This window comes from Brienomyrus brachyistius, unplaced genomic scaffold (assembly GCF_023856365.1).
Source record: "Brienomyrus brachyistius isolate T26 unplaced genomic scaffold, BBRACH_0.4 scaffold71, whole genome shotgun sequence".
Classification (NCBI taxonomy): domain Eukaryota; kingdom Metazoa; phylum Chordata; class Actinopteri; order Osteoglossiformes; family Mormyridae; genus Brienomyrus; species Brienomyrus brachyistius.
Window position 1 is genome coordinate 68,107 of NW_026042346.1, and position 25,542 is coordinate 93,648.

A 25,542-nucleotide genomic window follows, 5' to 3' on the forward strand; every position below is an offset into this window, starting at 1 on the left:
ACCCTCCATAATTATGCTCCCTGTTTGCCTGTTTGATGGCGTTGAACTTGTGCAAACCCTTTGAATAAACGGCGCTTGCAGACGACAAATAACAGATGAACTGCGAAAGAAGCGCACGTCAAGCAGCCCGTTTTACACCCATGAAATGACTTCTTAATGCGTAATGTGCCCCGACGCTTATAAATCTTCATTTACAAATCCCCCGAGATGATCGCCGTAAAATGCCCACTCAATGGGCATTCTGTTTTAACTGTTGTGTGTTTACTTTTTTCTTTCAACGACATCCGATCCGTCACTACGAAAGTGCATTGGTCCCTGGGCAATATTTGAGACGGCACAGGAGGGTGTTAACGAGAAGCCAGCACGTTTGCGCCGAAGCCTGAAGTAAAAACAGGACCGCCGCCTTGTGTGCCAGTCCTGCTCTCCCTTGACGTCCCAGTGGCAAGTCTCCCAGCCTTTTTTCATGCCAGTCACCAAAGTAGTCGGAAAGTTTGTTAATGCCTTGCCTATATGAATCGGGCATTGGTTAAGAATTTACAGAATTTACTCTTATTCACAGTATCACCACTAGGCCTAACTTACTACTTTCTGATTCAGGAGTGAAAATAATTTTTCTATGCAACTTTTACAATTAGGGCTTAAAATGAATTTAAGATCAGTGCGTCTTCATATCGCTTTCCCCAGTATAAAACATATCTTAAAGAGGAGTTAGAGGGGTTGCATTCGTGTAACGTGGACAGTTGTATAATGCTATTTGGGTTACATAGACACAGGTAATCTATTATGATTAATACATTTTTGCTTTTAGTTTTGTCATTTTACTGAATGTAGAACAGGGGCACATAAATATTTTTGCTACATGTTTTGTTAACTACGGATAGATAACAGGAAGTGCATTAAACAATTAAATTGGTGAATGTCTGTTCGAGAAAAATAAATAATTCTTTGTTTGGTCTAATTCGTTGTTTGTTAACTGTGCTTATCCGATACAATTACAGCATTCGTGGAGACCTTGTTCGACTTTTCATATGCAGGTGAATACCTGAATTTCATTTTATTTACCAGAACGAGTTTCATCATCCCGATTATATAAATGTGAATGCCTGGATTATTATTATTTATTATTATTATTATTATTATTATTATATAATGACGATGATTATGTGCACTGTCACTAGGCAACGCTATAGCAATTTTTGTATACCATAATATTCTTTCAATTCTTTGCATTTAAATTCTGCTAAATATCAAAATACAATCCCAGGGCGCAACCTTTGAACATTCATTTCATTAAAGTAAATATTCCTCTGAAATATTTAGGCCTAAGTTCGTCTGGGTTATAGTCTTTAAACGACATTAAATTACAACCACAATAAATAATAGTATCGACTGAAAAATGTTTCATATTAACCGTAATCTTTTTTAAGATTCGGCCCCTTCACTGAAAACGCATCACGGCTGCGAGATGTTATATGGACGTTGTGGACGGTAATTAACGGTGCCGAATAACGGCGTAAATAAGGTCCCGTTGTAATAAATATGCAATAACGGTTTCAGGACTTATTTGTGCTTTACCGCTGGCCTCCACACCGAGTAGTGCGTGCAATTCATTGGTTAACGTTTGTACTATTTGGTTCTCTAATTGTAGCAACTTTCTGTAGTTGACTGAAACTAGTAAGTCGCCATCGTGGAACTGACTTTTCAAGGTACTGATTTCATTTTAAATCGGAATTTCGGTTTCATTTGATTATTATACCGTTCTCGCAGTCTTCGTGCGCATTGTTTACACTTTTGCAGACGAGCTATAAGCTAAAGTTTTTTTTAAACTATGGCTCTTAGTATCCAACGTTTTCTTTATGTTATTGAAGGAATTACTCGGGTAATAGACTTTTGCGTTTATTTTACAAAACACAATCACCAGAAAGTAGCAAATGTGTGCAATTTTGTAATTATGGTTCATGTTGGCTCCTTTGGTTGCCACGTCGTCATATATTCTTTTGACAAGACACAGATATGCGCAATATCACGCTCAATCTATCTCTTGGGACATGAGTCTTACCAAGTCCCAACCATAACAGTAAACCATAAGTGGCGAAGAAACATGCGTTTAAATTCCGCTCATGGCATATATGATGTAGTAAATCATATATTCAATTATTTACGAATAAATTAGTTAATGGATTTATCATCATTAGCGTAACCTAGTCAGTAACTTGTCGTAGATCTTGTTGCTCTTTCAGCCGCGGGGGGTCAAGAAATACATTTGATGCATTTTTCGTAGCCCCGCCATCCGCGAGGCTGAAAAATCCCAGAGCAAGAACTGAGAGTTTTATTGTAGGCGCCAAGAATGGGCGCCGTTAATGCGTAATCCTCTTAATACACGTGTTTAACCAAGTGGTTGTGTAACATCTCTGTAAATTGTTAGCCTATATATCTGTATTTTTCTGTCTGTTTGCCCTTATGTGGTTGCACATGATTATAATTTCAACATTAAAAGCCAATAAAAAGGATAAAGGAAAAGTTAAATTCTAATAATAGGTGAAGTCATCTTACCGCGTTGATTATGGTATGTACACCCAGAGAATTAATTGGCTGCTTATTCACTTGTTTCCATTTTGCTGTGATGGTTAATTCGGAGATGAACAAGAGAATACGATAATTTAATGGACACATTCAGCAGTTGATTTACGTTCACTTTATGTAATCACGTGTACAGGCGCTCTGATTATTCGGCTGTATTTCCCCCACTTTAAGAGATCAGACCCATCTTCGGAGTAGGCCCAGCGAGAGCCCCCTTCTGCAACCACCATGCGCTCCCCGAAACATCTTGCAGTAATCAGTCCAATTAGTGGAGGTCGCGGCAGCGAGCTCTCTGGTAAGCGGCGGGAGGTTGTGAAAATAGCGGCCAGCTATTAGAGGCAACGCGATCCCCATTCATCAGTATTGTAATAATCATCGCTCGGGAGAGCCACGCGGGCCTGGCGAAGCTCTGATCAAAATGATCAGTGGAAACAAGAGGTTTACAAACACTGTCAGAGCAGAGCTGGTACCCTGATTCGCCCCGTCACTGCCGGGGACTCCCCGTCTTTTGAGACAGATTGAGTCTGATAGCCACGCTGTTGTGATTCTTCCAGCTTACATGGCACGACCCCCAGTGTGGTCGTCGGTCATTAGGAATTTATCACTAAAACACCGTAAGAGGATTTATACACAGTCATCACTAAATACGCGGTTTTATAGCCTAAATGTGGGATTTCACTCGTCGGATACCATGCAACGATTATCGTACAAAACAAAAATTAAGCGTTAGCTACCTTTTAATGGTTTTGATCTTCAGGTGTTTTTCCAGTAATATATGCAATAATTATTCTGCTACGAGTATCAGTTGCAGACTAAATAATGTTAAGACTGCATACCTAAATGCAACTATTGTAAATAAGTCTTAGCTTCAGAATGGAAGGGTTTTTAAAACAGGGTAACCCTTTAAAACCGTAATCTACAAAAACCCTTGTTAAAAAAATACACGAAGAGTGTGCATGTGTAGGCTATATAAGATAAAATCTAATAAAGAGCTTGTTAATAAGTTCCCAATAGGAGATTATTGTTAGTGGCTCAGGAATATTTATCATACACATTTTAGGAACTATGTGTGTGTTCAAAAAGAACACCATTTGCTGTTTCTTTAAGATAGCAGAGGCAGATAAGCGAATTTAAAAGCCGCCCCTAAGTGATCAGTCTGTCAAACAGTTTTCAAGAGCTCATTCTTAAAACGTGTGCTTATTGCTTTTACCGCTTGCACAAATTGAGCAGCTCCATAAACCGATCAAGTGGAGATATTCAACAACGAATATCATAAACCGTATATAATAATTAATAACCGGGCTTGAATAAATTATAATAATTCATTTCAGAGTAGCTAAATTTAATAAACGCCTAAACATGTTACAGTTCGTAATTCATTAAGATTAATATCGCGAAGTAATATTTTTTTCATATATTCATGCACGTTTATGAGATTAAATAGAATAATTGTTTTCTATGAATATCAATTTCTCCTGTCTGGTCCCCTAGCGATTAGCGCGAGACAAGATAATACCCGAGTACCATTCTGTGCATCTCGCTTAAGGCGAAACCCGAGTCATTTTTATTAAATTGTAAACACCCGTTTTCTCTCCTATTGATATCACGACATAGGGACGGATTAGGGTCCCCTTACAGGATTATTTGTTTAATTGACAGAATGGAACCTGGGCATTGCATTGCGGCCGTAGCTGGGGAAAAAACTTTTATTTGCTTTTCAGCTTATTTGAAGTACAAACATTTAAATAACAACAATAGTTCTGAAAATAATACCATGTTGTATTGGGGCCTTAGTTTAACTGTAATAATGCATTTGAATATTATTTTACGAATTCTTCCAATGTACGCTATATATGCATTACATTAGTATTAACAAGATAAATTACGTTACTCCAAATTTATATAATTATAATAAACCTAATTTATATGTGCATAACTCATTACGTTATAGGCAAGCCTGACCGCTCGAAAAGACATTTAAATGTGCAGTTCAACATGATAGTCTGTTCTGAGTATTCAGAGACGTCGTTGCTGGAATTCTGTAGAGTATAAAAATTCACACTTTCTGAACTAAAATTTATGTTTGAGAATCAGCCTACGGTGCGTGCTGTTTTGTCATTCTTTTCCTGAGGAGGTATTTGGTCCTAAAGGTCGTTATTTTATACAAGCTAAACTCAATAGCAATAAAATTTTAAGTAGCCGTTGATCCTAATTATATTAATAGTCTTCTCTTATACACATGACGGGTCTAAGTGGGGGGAGTGTGTATAAAATCATGACGGCTGGTATTCGGGATATTACCGTAGTCTTTTGGAAATAGACGCATGTAAACAGAAGTGTTTTTGAGAGGCCAACTGATTGACTGTAGGCAGTGAGTACCGGAGACGTGTGCTGAAGGTCGCGAGTTTCCCTTAGGGCGAAAACCAGTGGAGCAGCTGTCTCCTGATCCCCGGCGACAGGTTAAATAAGATCGCCTGGAATCAACGTAGTCTGGCTAATACGGAAATTCAAGTCAGAACGCAAAATTAAATCTCCGGCCGTAATGCATCGCTGTCCAAAACAGTGGCTTTTTAGTACCGTACAGAATGCGGTGCTGTTGACCGTGGCATCACTTATTAAGTGCTATAGACTTGGTTCATGCTTGTTAGAGTGGGAGACGGTGATACATGTTTTCTCATTTTTATATGATGTTTGCGGTAGAATATTAATAATCAAAGGTTCCTAGATAACTGTTCCGAGAAAATCAATCAGTAGTAAATAGCCCGTAAGTGACATTCAGGGAAGTGCTTTAACAAAGTATCACGAAGCATAAACCGTTCGACCAACATGATCATTCAACAAAAAAAAACATATCGGCTATTAAATAGACATGGATTGCAAAACAACGCCAATTAAATATCACCAATAATACAATCCGCCGTTTTGATTCGGAAATTTTACTTTAACTAAACCAAGTACACATGTAAAATATCAATTCCTGAATAACGTTGCCTTACCGGGATGACAAGTAAAAGTGAGAATTCAGGTGAGAATCGATGAAACTGCCGTTGGCCCCACGCGTTTATCCGCCTGGATGTTAGCGGTCAGTTCTGACAACGCCGATCCCCATTTCACCTTCTTTACTTAAACCAAGCTTTTGTCAAAACTTCAGCCTTCCGACCGCTTTCTTTGTGCGTGCTTGCGACGCTCCGTCTTTTTCTGCACATGTTTTGAAATAATCCACGGGAAAAGGGAATAAGGTTACCGTTCAGGCTATCAGTGCGCGTATTCACGCATGCATTTATTCATTGATAAGAACCTTGCCCGTGTTTAATGCCTGTACGGGTTAGTCATACGGTTTCATGTCCTGATTGTAATGCGGCTTGTCAATGACCACAATTTCAACACCCTGGATAATCATACGGTGTAAATCTCACTTTAATGTTAAGCGTAAATTGGTAATGAAGAAAGGGAGACCACACAATTAAGCAAGTACCGTATAAGCTGTGAACTGGGACCGCAAATGTTTAATTTAAATATTAGGCTACGTTGTGTCCGAATAAATGCGCGATTGCAGTAAAGTAATACATTTTTTACAACACGAATAAATTTATTGTTAATGTGAATATAGACGTTTCTCTCTGTTTAATGTTAGGTAGGTAGGTTATTACGAGTGAAAGGAGACTTAGCGTCATGTTTGAACGCGCACATCGAGCCAGTACACTGAGCTCTGGCGCCATCCTCCACAAGGCAGAAAGATCGCAGCAAAGCAGCTGGGCGCTGTTTGGCTGCTCCGAATGTCTGTCAAAGCAAAGGGGGGAAAATCTATAACAGAAGGGTAAAAAATCTAAGTAATATTTCAATCGGTAGGCGGGCTGGAAATGGGGGAACAATCTGTCAACGGAGCCAGGGAGCCACCTCAAAGCATATCGGGTTACTTTGAATGACAGCGTAACCATGGCAAATAATTTGACTAAAACTATTGTCTTATCCTCACCATCCCCGGGTCAGATAACCAACCAATCACAGTTCACATAATCTCTTTTCTTGCCAGCTTAGAATAATATTATTAAAACACGCGAACGAGTCTACTTTTTAAGAGTACGTTATGCTGAAACGGCATAGAAAAGGTGCTGATCGACTCTGGAAGGAGTAAAAACTTTGTTTCACAGCAGCTTCACTGGATTGCCATATGCGCAGTATATTACTGAACAGGACTAAACAAACTTTCTTTTTGCACTCAGACTGGATTTTATCTTTGCAATTTTGAGACACCGTTCATGCTCAGAGGGACTTACAGTGTCCGGGATTCTTTCATGTCTTAGTTTACGCGAAAAAAAAGAGGAAAATTTAATCCGTGCTTTATTGACTAGAGAATCATGTCTATGCTTCCAACATTTGGTTTTACGCAGGAGCAAGTTGCGTGCGTCTGTGAAGTTCTCCAACAAGGGGGCAACATTGAACGTCTCGGTCGCTTTTTGTGGTCTTTACCTGCCTGCGAGCACCTCCACAAGAACGAGAGCGTCCTCAAAGCCAAGGCGGTGGTGGCTTTTCACAGGGGCAATTTTAGAGAACTGTATAAAATCCTCGAGAGCCACCAGTTTTCTCCGCACAACCATCCCAAGCTGCAGCAGCTGTGGCTCAAAGCGCACTACATCGAAGCGGAGAAGCTGAGAGGACGCCCTCTCGGGGCTGTGGGAAAGTACCGTGTCCGCAGAAAGTTCCCCCTGCCCCGGTCGATCTGGGACGGCGAAGAGACAAGTTATTGCTTTAAGGAGAAGAGCCGGAGTGTTCTGAGGGAGTGGTATACCCACAACCCGTACCCTTCCCCGCGAGAGAAGAGGGAGCTGGCCGAAGCCACGGGACTGACAACCACCCAAGTCAGCAACTGGTTCAAAAACAGACGGCAAAGGGACCGTGCAGCGGAGGCAAAGGAAAGGTACGTGTAAATGGAAGTTTGCTCGCACTACAGCCTCACTCCAAGTACAATTTTGCTTCCTAGTCACATATAAAGTATGTCTCCCGTTTTATGCTGCACGGAAAACAGCAAACATGTTTTCCAGAATCTTTGAGTAAGACAAAAAATGGAAAAAGGAATGCGATCATTTTTCCCTGTAAAAGAAATTCTGCCAAATAGACTACTTTCTGCCTAACCGGAATAATTTTCGTTGTGCAAAATAGTACGGAATTAGTCCGTGTATGTGTTTTACTGTGAAGAAAAAAAACGTGTATTACCTTTTGCTTTAGGCTAACTGCAACCAATTTGTAAATACGTGTCTCAATCACGCATACAGAGGAAATAATATCACAACGATTAATTTATGTAGGCTAACAATTTAGAAAACAACACAATTTCGAAACTTTGTACTCATATTAAACAGCCCTTGCATTCGTAGTCATGTTTTCTTGTTTGTGTACCTGTGCTGAGACACAAAGAAGTGAATTCTACTGATCTCTGATGAATCATTTCAAAACTTCAGACTAGTATTTGGTTAATTCTACATGTTCGATTTAAAAGCCAGACCGCTCCCCTGTCAGGTGTTCACCCAGGAGGGCGTCTTGTTTCACCAGGCAGCGGCTAATTCGGGCAGTAACGACGGCGGTAAATCATTGCGTTTCAACTTTAAGACCCTGAGTCACTACAGTTTATACTTACTAAAATACACGCACGCATTTAGACGTGATCGCTGTGGCCTTTCGGGATTTTCCATTTCAACAACCTAAGGTTTGGTGTTCGTCCTTTTATTTTAGTAAGATATTTAAATTAGAACAGTGTTATTCGAAAACAGTACGTTTTTAGGCCGTGATCCATACCGGTTGTAGTATTTATTAAGAGTAACACATTTCATTGTACGCTTGTTCACAGACACACATAGGTACGGTTAAATAGAGCAAAAGTAGGCCTAGGGGCTTCTTATAATTGTTTTATACAAGTAATTTTAAGTACTGTTGCTTTGAGGCTATCTGTTTTAAATCTTAATTACAACGACGTGTATAGGACATGCTAACCTAAGAAAATCAGTGTAATAATAGTTGAAGGCCTTTTGTCCAAACTGTCCCGTCTTTAAGTCGTACTAGCCGTCTTAAAAGAAAAGAAAATATCCAAGCTGTATTTCATTTTTTCGATTGCGGACTTAAAATGGTGATCTAGTACTTAATCCGAAATGTACAGAACGACTGTTTTCGGGGGACGCTGTGCAATAATTATATTTGTTAATGCAATCTGTTTTAGGTCCGGTCAAAAAATCTTAAAGGGTCATTGAACGTTGCACTTCCAAAGACATACCTTTAAAATGAAAATATGGCGTGTACCAGACGATACGCCGAAAATAAACCGACGTGTTATTTACCAAAGGTATATCAGCCTAAGTCCTATATTTGGTAACTATAAAGTGCGCATTTTGTGTGTAAAGAGTGTGTAGCGCATAATTAATCAGGGTCATAATTTAAATGATCTATTATGTATTAACTGACGTGCGTAAACTGACATGGTTTGCACATTTCGTTTTGGTATAATTTACTATGAAAATGCAACATGTGGATTTGACAGTCTGGATTTGACAATGTGAGCTTAATTTACACAGGACGTTTGTCGGGGGCAGGGAATTTCGGTCTGTGCCGTCCTTTAAATGCACTCCTCTCTTTCGCAGGGAAAACAACGAGAATTCAAACACTAACAGCCATAACCCATTGACTTCTTCCATGAATGGAAATAAAACAATCTTGGGGAGTTCAGACGACGACAAAACACCTTCTGGGACGCCGGATCACACCTCGTCAAGCCCGGCTTTGCTCATGACTTCCAACTCGGGGCTTCCGCCGCTCCACGGCCTTGCGCCCCCCCCTGGTCCCAGCGCCATCCCTGTGCCCAGTACGGACACCGTACACCACCATCACTCTTTGCACGACACTATACTGAACCCTATGTCGTCCAACCTGGTCGACCTCGGCTCTTAAACGCAGGGACTGTTTTTAAAAGACATTAACGAGAACATGGACGATCGATTGAAACAGACGCCTGAAGCGATGTTCAAAATGTAAACGGACAAAATCCTTAGAGGATATTTTATCGACACGGGGGAGGTGAAATGGTAGGCGTTTAAAGGTATTTTATTAGAATGTAATAACAGGTTATTTCGAAGAAAACAAGAACGTCTTAATTCGTATTATCATCATCATCGTAATTATTATTTTAGAGGACAGAGTTACAACAGATCCGTCTGAGTCGGGTATACCCCAAGTCCTTTTCATATGCCGACACCCTGCAGATCTTCAAACACGTCATGTTTGGTTTTATTTTTTATGGGGTATCATATTAGATATGTTGTTAAGGGGAGCAGTCTTTAAAATAAAAATATAATCTCTTCTTTTTATTTGTATCTTATTTTGGAAAGCGACTGCATGTAAACTTGCGAATAATAAAATATTAAAATCGATCCCGCCATAGTTTCATATACCCTTTACAATAAAATTAAGTATTGAATACATTGAAGATATCAGGTGTCTGATTCATCTCATATGGTTTTTGTGTAATTGTGTTTCATAACAATACAGCGTCTCTCGTTGTAAATCGTCTGTAAGGGTAGATATGCCGTAGATGAGAATGTGTGCCGGCCGTAGAAAGCCGTAACATGTTCGGTGAAAAACATTAACTTAAATCTAAGAGGAAAGTTGCATAACCTATATGTCTTGCATGATAACGATCATGATTAGGCCCCGAATAACAGAATTTGGCAAGCCGGGTAAATTGCGTACAGTAATTTAACCCCTAGGCTTGGCTTACTGCTATTTAAGCGAAAGCCTCTGAAGTTTTGTAGACATTTAATTACTTAAACCTCGCCAGCATTTTCCCTCGTGTTTCCTGCTAGTTTTTTTGCACATTGCTGAGGGTTATCAAGAAAATACAGTCGCAGCCACGTCGATCCGTAGTAATAGCTCGCGGTGCTTGTTTTAGTTTAGTTTAAATTGTTCAAAGCCCGAATTCCAAGTAAGTATATCTTAAATGTATATTTCCGAACTCGCCGTAGATTTGTGCGGCACATATCTGCCTCTGGCTTTCTTCTGGAGGATCCATTTATAACCGTGTGATGGTCATTTAAACTGTACGTGGCACGAGGGTAAGCTGCTTTGTATTTGCATGAATTGCATTTGGTGGGTGTAGAATATAGGTCTGCCCCTTATGGCAAACTTGCTGGTTGGCAAAGCCTCCCCCTCGCCTTAGTCTGTAGAAGCGTACTCGATGCCATTTTCGTGGTTGTTTTCAGTTTGCATCGCTTTCTCTGGGAAGTAGCTGCCCTAGTCAGACACGTCTACAGCGAGACACCGGGAGGCAACTATACAGATGAATATCGCAAGTTGTTAAAATATTCGGAAACCTAAGACATTGAGTTTTCCCAACTGACCGTAAAGAACGGGGGACATTGTTTAGTATACAAGTACTGTCAGTTAGGGATTGAATAGACTTTTTCAGCAGGTCGCCACTCGAGTGTAGATAACCTTAAAGTTAAATTGCATATGCTCGGGTCGGAGGCCATTGAAGACTTACGCCTTTGCTGCTGTAGACACGAGCATATCTGGTGTCCTGATTTAACGCACTTCCAATGCGGGCCGATAATAAAAAGTTTAATTAAAGTGTTACGTCCTCTGATCTGCCTTACGTATGTTTCAAAATACATAAACCAGATGCATAAAATCATTTATTTGTTCGACCGTTAATGTAGGTTATTTAGTATTAGTGCTGACTATTGTTTAAAATGGATTTTTTTTTTTTACAAAAGTACATCTTTTTAAAGAAAGTGGCAGCCTACATAACAGTGAAATACAGAGTGTTGCGTTTTCAAAATAAATTCACCATTAACTGTAATCTTTAGCCTGTATTATCTAAAATAGCCTATAGGCTACACTCCGCACGAATCACGTTAGCATCAATGAACCTGGCGGTCTAAAAAGATTGAATACTGATTTAACGCAGCTGGGTAAAAAAATGGGCACAACTATGATACAGATATTTTTGGAAAATATGAGAATCGGTGCCATTCCAGAAAAAGTTTACGAACAGGAGAAAATAAGCCGCCGATAAATTTAATAGGCCCACTTGATCAGGCTCAGAGGTGTTGGAGGGAGTGTAAGCACGGTGCCCTACGGGCTCCAGTCGTGGTGATGAAAGCGCTCTGCTTAAACGATCGACTTATCTGCTCCACGCCAAGGCTGCTGCAACAGTCACTTCGGATCACCTGCTGTACTTGACGAGAGAGAGGTTACCGTCCACATTCAATGCTTTGTTTTACTTCTTAAATGTTTACATGTTTATTCCAACTCATCCGGTCGCATGTAACAGTGTTAGGTCAACTTAAATTGTTATATGTGTTAATGCTGCAGACGTATTGGTTTGATGTCTTGGAAAAAAATACCAATTTTACGCAGATGAATTACGATGGGGTTTTCTGCTAAGGATGTTTGGGTTTTATAGGGGGTTGTTACAGTGTAGTAACACAAACAATTTAGGATGGTGGGGTAGCAAAGCCTTTTAAGACTAAATGAGGCTATTTTTTATTTTATCGAAAAACGATATATTTAAACGTCTAATTATATTACAATGGATTGCTTTATAATTGAATTGTACGCCCCCCCACAGGAATGTTATAGAGTCCCATCGGATAGCAATATTAATTTTTTCAGCTTTTGCATCACTTTCCAATTTTGCAATGGTTAATAGGTTTTACTCCGTTTTACTTTTTGAACAAAGTTTGTGCTCTCATTGATCCCTGCCTCTAAGATGTCACCCATATTTGCATCGCTTTAAAGCAAACAGGGCATTAATTACAGTATTTGGTCAGAGGGGAAAACAATAACGAAGCGTGTCCTGGAAACATATATACGAAAGCAGTGACAAACTTGCGGGCTGAATTGAAATGCGCGTGACAGTTCCCTTTAGACAAGGTGAAACTCTGTTCAGGCGGCCGTGCCCTAAGTTTTGAGGGGGCGGGGAGTCATTATATTTCTGATTATAGGATGCTTCAAAGCACTCTGGACTTGAAAAGCATGCAACTCAAAAAAGTTGCCTGTATTTTTCTGTTCTTTACTATTACAGTAAATACGCCGAGGTGCCTTGTAGAAACTTACGTAAAAAGGCACTAAATTAAAATAACAAAACATGAAATGTGGACTGAGCAAGCAACACTGGATTTTTAACACCAGACTCAAATTCATCCAACTCCTCGTGTCTGTATAGTCCTCACTGCATTCATTTCCACTCACTTTCACTCACTTTAGTTACGTCGCATTCAAAGGACATGGTCTGTCCACTTAGGAATAGTGCGTGTATGTATCACATGTCTGCATATAAAAATCATGTGGAAAGAGGCGTCTTCTAAATCTAACAGCGCGCAGATTAAAGTGGTTATGGCCAAAAATGTGATCATGGCGATCAGTCTTTCAGGTACCACGGAAATTAGCCACGAATAATCAACTGAATATTCCACTGTGATTTTGAGGTTTCAATAAAGTCAAAGCAATCGAATGTGTTTAAAGATGTTCCCAAGTAATTTTAACTAGACAGTAAGATAAAATACGAAAATCAATAAAATCCGACGAGACAACTGAAAGAAAAATAATCGTGAGAATTTTTTTATCATGCATCAATACTAAGTACACGTATGTGCGTTTTCTTTTCTTTTGTGCAATTCACGTTTTTTTTCATATTCCGCCTTTAGTAGATTTTTTGCATTGCGCTTAATATGTCCCCAGTAGGTTAACATGGTTGAGTATCTTTATTGATTTTTCAGAATACAGTTAAATTAAGTAATTTTCATCCGTCGAACCTTAAATTTGTTAGTCAAATAAAATTACGGTATTCAACGATAAACCACAGCCGACGGATCTGCCTAGGGCCACTTGAGGCTGCGACATGAAACGGGCTGTTAAAGAGCGTCACTTTAATTCTGTATTTCGAACGCTTATAATAAGTACTATTTTTAAAATGAGCGTTCTCCCTTATTGTACTGCTTACCTTTTGTTTAAATGATTAAATCTAAACTGCACATGTTCAAGAGAAAAATGCTAAGTTAGAAACTTAGTTTCCATGAGCGTTTCCCTTACAGAACATAATAATAAATTACGTGGAATTATATGTATAATAAAACCTGCCTGCGATTTCTTATAACAATAATTCAAACGTTTTTCTAAAGTAAATGTCTGATGGAACTTTGAAATGCATCTAATTGAAATTTATTCATTGGGATGCATAACTCGAAATACACAGGCTGCCTATCAAGTGAAATAAACACGGATCTCCACGGTATAATATGTTTTAATGTTTATAAACATCTTAGGCCTATTGATTACCCAGCTTGTGTCATTTAAGCGTTTTGTTCTTCTGGCTGGTCCCTGAATATGTTTGTTTTTTGTAATTTCAGGTTGTATTAAAACCATGAAGTGTTTAAGATGACAAGTGAACCGTGTCTTTAATATAAAAATGCCTCAAAATAAACAAAACTTCGCGATGTTTCTTTTGGGATCCTAGTGACCCGTGGTAGTTAACAAAAAAGGGAAAAACACGCATTTGCTGAAGCAGCAATGTCTCATCTTCAGTTATACATCTGGCCGTACTCGTGTAAACTTCTCGTGTGTCCCAATTTTTGTGAAATAGCTCAAGAAAATAACCTTCAATTTCAATAAATCCAAACTACTAAGTAATGGAGGAGATGCGCCGTAGTTCTGGTAAACTGGTTATGCAACTGATTTATGTGGTTTCGAGTTTAATGATGTTTTCTAATTTAAAGCTGATGGTTGACTTAACTGTACGAGGGGAATCCTAGCGTGCCGTCCAGGTCATGTTTCCCCTTAATTTGTCTTGCTTGTCGTTTAATAGTTATTTCTAGTTTGTATATAGCCTATACCAATTCTACACACCTTTGGGGGTCATAGATCCCCGCAGTATATGCTTATTTCCACAATAAAAAAGTACCAAGTGCGTTTTTCATTCAACGGAAAATAAATTACAATCTCCCTGACAACCGTTAATTGACTCTTCTCACGACGCCAGAACTGGACCCTGTTTCAATAGTAAATCTTGGGTCGGGCGGTAACTGCTGTATGCGACATTACTAAATGGCCGTCGCCTCTAGCACTCTGGGATAAATAATGTTCACGTTTCCGTATTTATGTCGCAGTCCGTGTTTAGTCGGTCTTATTTGGTCTGTCAGGTAAACATGCGTCTTTGTAAACTGCCCTTGCTTTTGGTAGTAATGGCCTAAAGCAACTGTTATATCCCCCCCATACCTTTAAAATAATTATAAGACATTTTCTTAATCTCCGACAATTATCCCACTGTCAAATTTCTCTTCACTTTATCAGAAACTTTTTCTCAGGGGGCAGCTGAACATTTTAACAAGCAAGCGCTCCTAAATCGTGCTCTAAATACTTTAAAATACTCCCCGTTTGCCAGCGGTACAGGCCTGTTTGTGCAGATGGACAGTTACACGTCACTGTCCCGTAAATAGCCCGTGATTTGTGATGGCCCCCATCATCACAGAGGTACTGCACAACCAGAAATTAATTTGGCTGAATGCGTACATTTATTAAATTAGACGGTGTCTGAAAAGGCCTTGCCTGGTATATCGTTTAGGAGTTTACGGCTTATAAAAGAAGACACACACACACAAACACAAACGGGCACAATATTAAAGTCAAGGGGGTGTCGCAATGCACCGGGTGAAGACAGGTCTCACAGGTTGTTTCCCTTGCAAGCGTCTTTGGGCACTAAAGTGTAGTTATAATTAAGAAATATTTCTAACTAGACATCTGTCAATTTACGAAACCAACAGAATTCATATCAGACCCTCGCTCGTTCACGTAAAAGGCGGAAGTGACCCGCAGACGCCTTAAGGTCGCCATGCGTGTGGGCGTGTCCAGGCGCCCCTGTCGCATTAAAACTACAATTTCCAAACTTTTTTTCCCCTTGTCTTGTTAAGAGCCATACCTGAGCCACTTGTCAGATTTCATAGTTGAACATGGGTTGGTTTTCATGTACGCGCACGTTGGCGCTTTTCGTAACGCCACGTTTCGTCGGTTTTCCCTCTCTTTAGCTTGAATATTTAGCAGAATAATTTTACACAATATATAATAAACATATGAAAAGTGTTTACACATACAGTTCATTTACAGAGCATCAGGCGTTCTTGTCATATAAAGCCAAACGGAATGTATTAGCCTATAGTCATTTCGAAGGACTTTACTGCACATTTTAGCTAAAAAAAATACAGTATATTCTGTAAAATGTGTATTTCATTCAGTGTTTAAAATTCCATTTTAAAAGCTATTATAGATTTTTTTCATTATTAATTTGTGACCTTCAACCAATAGGCTATCAGAAAATGGGTCCATTTAGTCTGCAGAGATATCGGAAACAAAGAAGCTTATGAATCTGTCACAAAGCTGGCAGAGCTGATGGAGAAGATGATGCTGCAGTGAACTTTTTGTAACCTTCCGGACGACTGCCCGGCAATTTTCCAAAAGGACTGGGTGTATAAATAATCGGCAGCATGTATGGAGGCCTCAGCTTCCAGGGCTATGCGACGTCCCCGTCTCACGGCCTTTGCCCAGGCGCACTCGGGGTATTTCGCACGAAAGAACCGCTCTACGCCCTCTGACTCCGTATCTTTTGACCCTAATTGACCACTAGTTTGTGCTAGGCTAACTGAGCACCTGTCGGAGAACCTCATTACTAATTAGAGATGATTCTTGCCGCTTTACGCCAGAGACCATAATTAGAATTTTAAAATAATATTCCTACTGTAAACATTTGTCATCTGGCTCATGAATTTACCGGGTTGCCAGCTCTCGCGCATCTGGTGTGACAAACACGCTTTCAGACTCTCACGCTCACGCAAGAAATCTTTAAATTTTAAATTTATATCATTCCATTATGAATCTAACATTAGCTACATCAAAAGCGTTGGGGAAGTTTGCAAACCCTACAGACTATTTACAAGGTAATAAAACTCTTACATGCATGTAAATGTGCGTGCATACTGTAGTTTCGAAATGAAAATCTCACTTCAGCCATGCAGCTGACCAAATTTGGCAAACCTGAATTTATGCAAATGAAATTGAACAACCAGCCGTTTATTGATATTCTTCAAATTGTTGCTTCTTTTTATGGTCATTATAGACACCATTATGTGGCTATAAAATGAACGCAAGTTTTAATAGTTTTATGGGATTATCTTAATTCTATTTCGGTTCAATTCTGACTAGGTGTGACTTAAATTTATAACCTAATCAATGGTAGATTAATGTCCTGTTTCTTTAATCCACTGTTGTAATCTAGCCTGTGCAGCTGTTCCCACAACTAGTTTAACGGGTTTAGCGGCGGTGTTCTCCTTGCATTTTGTCCTCAACCTGTTGGACACAAGTTCATTTTTCGAAATCGTTGCAGCACCTGCAGCTGCTGTTCCTGTGTTACCGCCAAATCTGTCTCATCCAAAAAAGGGTGATATACCTCAGCCCCCGGGACGGGAATCTCCCAGCACCCTGATTGCCAGCAGAGAGGAGTAATGTCCCCAACTGAAGGCGTAACGACTCTTCTTCATTACGAAGTGCTCTCGGTCTTTTAAAATGTGTCCCGACCCACTGAAAGGCGATTATTCATTAAGCGTTTGCTTAATTCAGTTAGTATGTAATCCAAATCATGATTAATAGTGCTTTTCAAAAATAATTTGTTCTCATTCGTGTAAATATTTTCACACAAAATTAGCTAATATTTGAAATGGTAACCCTTTGTAAGAGTGAGGTAAACAAAATCTATCTATAGTTTTTTTTCTCTATAGTGTTATTGCCGCTTCTCTTCGTAATCACCCTTATCCAGGTCAACCAGTCCTCGTTCTACGGCACCGCAAGTTTTGGTGTCCTTGTGTGCCTCGGCTTTCCACCCCATCCACCCACCCCTTGGAGCCTCCATGTCACGGTGAATCAGTCCTCTTTTGAGTACTTCACCGACTGTCCGCCATAGATTTGCAACTAAACCAGGAAGATGCCTGGGATTACAGATTCCTTGATTCCTTGACGTACAAGGGAAATCCAAAGGTTACGTTACACAAAGCCTTGTTTTATCGCTGTGTAGATCCCAGAGTTGTACAATTTGCAGTGCATCAACAAGAAAAATTACCAATATTTATCGGTATTACAGTGATGTCACAGCACTCTGGAACTATTTGTTTTAAACGACCTGTAAGCAATGAGTAAGATCTTACGCTTCAGCTAAATACTAAAATACTTCTTCTTGGACGAAATCAGTTTGTTTCCTGTTACAACAAAGATCGCGCTGATGCTCCTCAGCTCAGCTGACCCACTGTTCTATCTGAAAATTTGCACAACATCGCTCTCTAGTGCTCGCAATGGAGTGGTGACGCACTAAATCCAGCAAACCCCTATAATCGCAACAAGCAACACCAACCTAATAAAAAAATTTATATAAAAAAAATTATGAGCCTAAATCTATGGAATGAGGGTACAAACTTTGAGTGTGGCTTTAATTTGTCGATTTAGTTTTTAGATCCTGCTATGTTCCTACTTATTTTCTCAGTGCTGGTCCTGCTTGGACAGCTCTGTCGGGAATTATGGAGCTGTGTTTTTCTTTTATACGGTTGCATTTTGGCTTCGGTACCCTGCTGAATAGCTACTAGAACAGTGTCCTCCCAAGGGGATTGAAATGGGAGCCGTTTGCTCTCAGGTCCAGTTACTTACACAGTAAGCTGGTCGCTGCTGAAATTTCCACAAGACCTCATATGAAAAAGAAGTCAGTGATTACTGGGTCTCATCATCCAGCTCATCGACTGAAGGGGCAAGAGCCAAGACTCGTGGCCCGTGGCCAGGTCCCCTGCCCTATTTCGTTTGGTTGGCTCAGTCCAGGGAGTATTTGTGTGTGTGTGTGCGCGTGTGTTGGCATGAGAGAGAAAGAGAGAGAGAGAGGGAGAGATGCGATTGGGTTTCAGCAAAGTACCAGCTTTCTTGCAGGAAGTCTAACAAGCAGGTGTGCAGTGGGAGAGAGTTCTGCAACAACGCCCCCAATCTGTCTCTCTCTCTGACCCACACAAGCACACACTCCCTCCTTGGTCCTACGGAAATGTCAGATAGCTTCACCCACGCTTGACTTGCTCAGCTGCTGCATGCCGTGACTCCTAGCCCAGCCCCTCACTGTACTTCCTCCATTCCGCTCTTCCTCCAGATCCCTTACACACCGAACATCAGCCGTCCTCCAGCCCCATGGTCTCACCTGCTTTCCAGCAGAAGTGTTCCTTGCCTCGTTACCTTTCGCATCCTGCCTGACCGGCCTAATTCCGAACGCCTGTTGCATCCCGCCACCAGCGGAGACAGCGGAAATTGCGCCGCGAGCGGCGCAGCAGGTTGCGCCACGGGTTCAGCACTCCCTGCGGACCATAGAAGAAGGAGATGGTAGATGGGATAGCTGAGAGAGTAACGCTTTGGTTGCCTGTTTGTCATTACGTGCATGACTAGTCATGAGCCATCACTACATGGTCGATGAGGCGTGGACAGTTTCACTTGACAGGCCTAGAAAGTGTCTGAGGGAAACCTCATCCCAGTCTGCAAAAAGGAGAATCGGATTCCTGCTACCGCGTATCAGATGTCATATTAATATTAAGTCATATCCACCACTTAATTAGTAATCCGTCTCTTATAAACGCTTATCCAGTCAGATCGTGGTGATCCGAGAGCATGACCCAGGAACCATAAGGCATGAGACACCATGAATGAAATTCCCATCCAGCTGTCAGTCGCAAGGTCACACTTTTACATACTGTGGGCGATTTTGAGACACCGGTTCACTTTGTTGCTTTGACGGCATGTAGAAAGTCACACAAATCAGGTTAGAAAAAACTCGTGGAAATGTGGTGCTTAATTTAATGGGAGCCGATGAATCTATCATGTCTTTGCTACGCCACCTGGTGGTATTAAATGTCACAAAATCCCCTACAATTTCGCGCTGAATAATTAAAATAACTGCGACGGATTATCATTAGTACTCTGTCGCCATCTCGTGGTTTAACTTTGAAATCACAGTATATGTTTTTTTTACGTATTCCGCAATATCTATCCAACCGTACATCCATTTGGTGTATCCGATTGTCCTATTCAGGATCGCGAGGGTCCATGGTAACGATATTTAATTTTAACTACAGTTTCTTTATTTATAGATTATTATTATTATTTATCTTAGAACACTGAGGAGCTCAGTTTGTAGCACTGTTTTCTCACACTCCTGCTGGCTCAAATCCTGCCTGTGTGTGTGTGCGCGTGTCTGTGTGTGTGTAAATTTTACATGTTTTCCTTATGCTGCGCAGATTTTCCCTGGGAATTCTAGTTTCCTGCAAAGTTAGTGTGATTGCTGTTTCTAAACTGCCAATAGAGTATGACTGTGCATGATTGCCTTGTGTCCCGTGCTGCCGGGGTTTACTGAAACGATCCTGCCCTTCCAATTTTACAGCGTCTGTTAGTTGGAAGTAGGATTTATTACTATATTTTGTATAGGATTAATTATTGATAAAGATAAATTACTTTCATAAACAATGTCTTTCCTTGTTACCTGATTACCTCCGAGGAAATATTTTGGTCATTTGGAACGTATCAGGAAGTCAGAATTGGATTGGTCAGCAGGGTGTGGCGTTTTTGGATGTAGTTCTATGTTCATTTGTTAATAATAACCAGGGGCAGATCCAGAAAATTTCGTATGGGGTAACACGAGGGCTGCATGAAGATTTTAAGGGATTTGCATCATGGAAACATTCCTAGAGATGCACAGGAACATATGTGTGAGGTACATATGATGTAAATACAATGGCTCATTACAGGGAGAAGTCCAGCTTCAGTGCAACAATCAGCAGTTTGTTTAAAGGTGATCAACATATTTTAAACGTCTCGCCCCGAGCGACAAGCAACTAATGCAGACCAAACATTGTATAACTGAAAACCATGATTTTTAGTAGGAGTAATTAATATATAAGTTGTGCTGACAAAAAACTTTAGATATCCAATGTCACTACACTATGGTGAAACTCATACAAGCACACAGACACTCAGACACACACACACAGACAGACACACATACACACACAGAGACACACAAAGACACACACAAGTCTGAATTTGGATAAATGTGGATTAATGACTGTGAGTGACAGCGAAAGTCCCTGCATTGCTGATATTCCAAATAAAGCGAATAACATATTTACAATGTATATATCAAATGGGAGCAAAGAAATGTGCTCCTCCAGTTTCAAACTGAGCATCATCAAAACCAAAAAACTCAACTCATGGCTGCAAAAGGACTTCAAAGGGGACCTCTGCTCTCAGAGGCTGAAGGCCCATTCAGGCCTCAGCGTGCTGCACTTTCCCTGCAGTTTGCTGACTAATTAGCAAAGTAAATTGGTAAAATATTGTTACATTTTTTTTATGGAAGAGTAAAACTCATTTTGTCAAGAGATCTGAATGTGGAGGAAAAAATGTGCCCTAAATGTTTTAGGTTTCATGACACTAAATGACACTTTTAAACTTAATTGGCTTAAATCTTTTTTTCTTCTTTTTTTTTGAAAAACTGATTCTACTTAAAATATAATCCTCTTTTATGTTTTCTCAGAAGTAGGTGTCTTAAGGTTTCTGTTAGTATGTAGTTATGAAAATTACTGTTAAATTATCACATTATTATAAGCAGATGTTACTGTCATAGTCCCTCATTTATAACATAACTTCTCACACAAATATGTGATCTGGAATAATAGGACTATTGTTTACAACATAAAAGTCTATTTTTTGTGAAATGGGTTAAAATAATATTTTATTTGTTCATCAGCTGATTAATTCCAGTGATCAGCTTTATTATTCCAATATCACCAGAAGGATGTTTCTGATTTTGCTCCCCTCCCTTCAGGAACTGTCATGTTATTAATCGGTGCTTCTTCGTCGATTGCTGCTGAACTGCTTATTGGCTCCTGTAATTCTGCTGGGGTGATGTGACTGAATGTGTGGTCCACCTTGCAAAATCAGAGAAGGTCACATTTAAAGTGTCCCAGTGAAAGTATGGCTTGCAAAATTTAGTAAGACTTTGTTACCATACTTTTGTAACTATGTCTGAATCTATTGTGTTTTTGTTTTGTATTCAAAATTTTGGTCGAGGGTTCTTGACTTCAAATTAATGTGTGCAGTGATTTTTTTATTTACCTTTAAAGACGTTGTTTTTCAGTGTTTTCAGTGAAGAGAGGGAAAATCTAAACAAATACTTCGTAATTTGTTTTTCCTGCAGGAGAAATTCCACAAACGTAAATGCAATAAATCTTCCGTGTATTCCAAAAAGAACTCATTCAATAGTTAAACAAAATTAACAATTCTGAGAATGTTAATGCACTCAAAACAAATTCTTTATGTTCTACTTTTTTGACTTCTTTGGATTCAATTTATTTTTTATAATGTGCTATATTACTTATAATTGATATATAAATGTACTGTTTGACTTTTGCTTTGACTGTACTTGTTCACGGCAAACAAGCGCTATAAAATATTATAGCGCATGCGTCATGCGGTTTGTAAAAAGGAAAGGAAGGAGAGACTGCGCTGAAGTGGAATAAACCACCAATGACTCGAGGGGTAACCTACGTGGTCCCATGAGCCCGGGAGATTATATATGATGTGCTTTGAGTCAGGAGAAATCTAATGAAACTTATTTAAATTATTAAATATGTCGAGTATGTTAGCAGCTGCTATCCCGTAGATACCTAATATCTGAAATCGTCAAAACCATTCAGAACGTGGATATTTAAATGGCATCACTGTTTCCCTCTAGTGGTGAGCTGTGGTACTAATCACAGAACATGTAATTTTGCTTGAAGGCGCACATAACCAAAGATCCCCTTCATATCTAGGGCTCCTAGCAAACCACACATTTCTACAGGGTCTCAAAAGTACACAAATCCAGTGACTGTTGTCTTGATACATTTTTTTGGAGGGGGGGTGGTGGTGGATGGAATGAAACAAAACATTTGCATGAAAATATTTGGAAAAGTACGATTGTCAGCACATTTCTAGTGAGGTACATAGTCTCACTCACTGCCAGCTCCTGTCAGTCCTGGCTGGGTTTGTTTGACGTTGCTCTGCTTGAAAGAATACAGGATCGCAAAGATTACAGAAAGACTGACGCGCGGCACAGATGTAAACCAGGAAAAAGGTGCACTTAAAGCTAACATATCTACTGTCAAAGTGGAGAGCAGTGATTTTAACAGGGAACCTTCTGTCAGCGGGAGATGAAGAAGTGGCACGTTTATATGAAGCGTGGCAGTTTCCTTAGATCACTGGTTTTGTATCCGAGACAAAGCACTTCACCTCAATAAATAATACGAGGTAAGCAAATGTCCTACAGGAAAGTAAGGGGTGTAAATAAGTTGTCTGCCGTCAACATCTCTCTGTTCTCTCCGTCTCTGTTTGTTCTTCAGTAAATAATCCCCTTTTCCCTTCTCTCCTATCCTCCTCTTCCTCCCCATCCATCACTACTCGCCCATAAACTGCAAAACGGGCCCCACTCTACTTTTGGGTACTACTCGGTGGTGACTCGTACCATTTGTGTGCTGTTGTGTAAACTGGCCAAATACCTCCATGTTCCTGGATACTGCATGAGGTTATCTGACACGTGCTACTTTTCTATAAACACAGGTTCTTATGTTTTTGTATCTTTTATTTAACTTTAGATGGTTTTCCAATTAATTTGAAGGCTGGAAGCACTGTGGATGGTACAGCTGCCTCACATTTCCAGGGATCGGGGTTCGAATGTTCTCTTGTCCTTGTGAGTGTGTGTGTGTGTGTGTGGGGGGGGGGGGGGCATATTTACTACAATGTGGCAAAATCTGTTACTTTTTAGATTGTGAGGGACATGTTCTAGGTCCCCATAATATAAACCCCGATGTTATAAAAATCTGTTGCTGCAATAAAAAAAACTAAAGGGCATCTTGTACTTTGTTTGGTTACTTATGATGAAGGGTAGGGCTGGGTGGGGGTTAGGGTGTCATTGTTAGGATTAGGGTTTGTGTGTGTATGTGTGAGTGTGAGAATTTTCTTTATATTACATTGTGGGGGACCAAATGTGCCCCACAATATAATAAAAACCTGTTATTTTGACATTGTGGGGACCATTTTTCAGGTCCTCACAAAGATCTGATTTCTTGCTCTTTTAAACGAATCAGTTCCCTCATCCCTGCATTTAATGTTAGAGAAGCACACTGCTGGATCTCCGTCTCTGTATTTTTGATGCATTGCGCAGAAATATTTTTTGATTTGCTCGCGAACATGCGATGGCAACTTACTGCCGTTGAATGACAGTTTGAGAGGATGCATAAGCGCTGAGGTGCAGGGGTGCCTGGTGTCCACGGGCATCCAGGCCTCCAGCAGGATAAGTGTGACCATGCTTGTTCCTGTTTACAGAACACTCGGTAACTCTCCAGGTCCGTGGGTCTGCCGTCATTCATGAAGAGCCAGACCAAATACTACGGCTGGTCCCTCTGCTGGAATGACCTTGAAACATGGACCACAGGTGAACTGGCCTTTAAAGGCACACAAAGCATTTCCCCATTGTTTACAGCCTTTATTGTGTTATCATGAAAAAGTGTATCTGTGTTGATTTAATGAGTGTGATGGTGTCATTTAGATATAAAGGCAAAAGTTTTTAGGTAGTATTTCTTTGTGCCTTTTAATTGTTCATAGAGTGTGTGCCCTGCGATGGACTGGTATTCTGTCTGGATAAGCATTTCCCAACCCGGATCCCGGTAAGTGGACTGTCGGGGGGGGAAACGCCAGTCCAGGGTATCCTCTGCTCGTTCCGCCTTCCTTTCATCCCTGTACCATGAAGCATTGTATTGACACACACTATTGTTAAGTGCCTTGGGGAAGCTGTGCTGTAAAAGGTGCCCTATAAAAGTCAAGCTAAGTGATCCATGTCCCGTGCTTCCTAAGGAAAGACCCAGGCTCACTGTGACCCTTCAGCTAGGATAAGCAGTATCCCAGATGTGTCAGGAGAAGCACCTTGCTGTGGAAATCAAGAACAGCTCACATCCTTCTAGAATGTGAATCAAGAACCTTCAGTCCCAATGATTAATTAAAAGTTCTTCTGCTGTGATTTGGTCACTAAACCTCTGGCTTAAGCCATACATCGAAAATGATCTTCATGCCCACATACTTCATCTGTTACACCCAGAAATTTAACTTGTCTTCCATCTATAGCGTTTTGGGGCAATAATATTTAAGTGTGAATAGTTTAAACAGGAGGTTATTATTCTGTACTTTATGATATACTTACCTAACATCTCTAATCCCATATCATATGCAACTTCCATCATTCTGACATTTCAGATATTGAGGACTGCAGAAACACGTGTGTGTAAAACACCTTTATCTTGCAGATGTAGTTTACACAGCTCTGACCAGAACTGTGGCCTTCGGTTTTAGAGACTGTGCTTGGCAACTTTTAATTTGAAAACTTGAAAGATGTAAAGCTTTCAGGGCAGTTGGTGAGTGTGATGTGTGACGCCGTCACAAAGTTGTGAATCTCTCAGAGCTTCCCTCGAAAAAACATGCCTCGCCAGAAGGATTCAATACCCCCAATAAAAGGTAGGTGGACAGAGAGGTTAAAATGGTTATTACAATGATGATGTCGCCAGTTTTTATGCTTCTCTTCCATATTTCGATTTTGCTGATGCACCGAGTCCCATTTTTCAGATTATATAAATATAAACTCCAGACTTTTACCATTCACGTGCCTGTGTGCAATTTCATCTATCATGGACATTCTTCAGAGGAACACGGAATTTCCGGTTCTCATCGCATTTTTAAATGACTTTCTTGGGATCATTGTATACATTGTATATGTAAAATAACACCTCCACAGGTTAAACTACAGGCTCCACCGAGTATATAATGTATAGACGCTCT

General features: G+C 40.1%; 1 protein-coding gene and 2 long non-coding RNA genes across 3 annotated transcripts in view; 2 read left to right on the forward strand and 1 right to left on the reverse strand.

Moving 5' to 3' along the window:
• LOC125726397 (uncharacterized) overlaps nt 1-6,002 on the reverse strand; it is a 38,013-nt gene extending 32,011 nt beyond the window's left edge. Inside the window, exon 1 of the long non-coding RNA XR_007388172.1 lies at nt 5,577-6,002. This is a non-coding gene — a long non-coding RNA (uncharacterized LOC125726397). The remainder of the gene's footprint in view (nt 1-5,576) is intronic.
• A 620-nt stretch (nt 6,003-6,622) lies between these two features.
• On the forward strand, nt 6,623-10,046 carry six2a (SIX homeobox 2a). Its single transcript, XM_049002727.1, has 2 exons — nt 6,623-7,498; nt 9,210-10,046. Exons 1-2 carry the CDS (start codon nt 6,939-6,941, stop codon nt 9,514-9,516), a joined length of 867 nt encoding a protein of 288 aa, XP_048858684.1. The 5' UTR covers nt 6,623-6,938; the 3' UTR covers nt 9,517-10,046.
• A 13,613-nt stretch (nt 10,047-23,659) lies between these two features.
• LOC125726398 (uncharacterized) lies at nt 23,660-25,347 on the forward strand. The gene is made up of 3 exons (XR_007388173.1): nt 23,660-24,148; nt 24,319-24,380; nt 24,568-25,347. It is a non-coding gene; the product is annotated as an uncharacterized LOC125726398 (long non-coding RNA).
• The last annotated feature ends 195 nt before the right edge of the window (nt 25,348-25,542 follow it).

Bases quoted from the DNA above. Each gene is read 5' to 3' on its own strand.
- six2a (XM_049002727.1), top strand. From the start codon at position 6,939: ATGTCTATGCTTCCAACATTTGGTTTTACGCAGGAGCAAGTTGCGTGC. The intron at 7,499-9,209 runs GTACGTGTAAAT...TCTCTTTCGCAG, and splicing joins GCAGCGGAGGCAAAGGAAAG to GGAAAACAACGAGAATTCAA.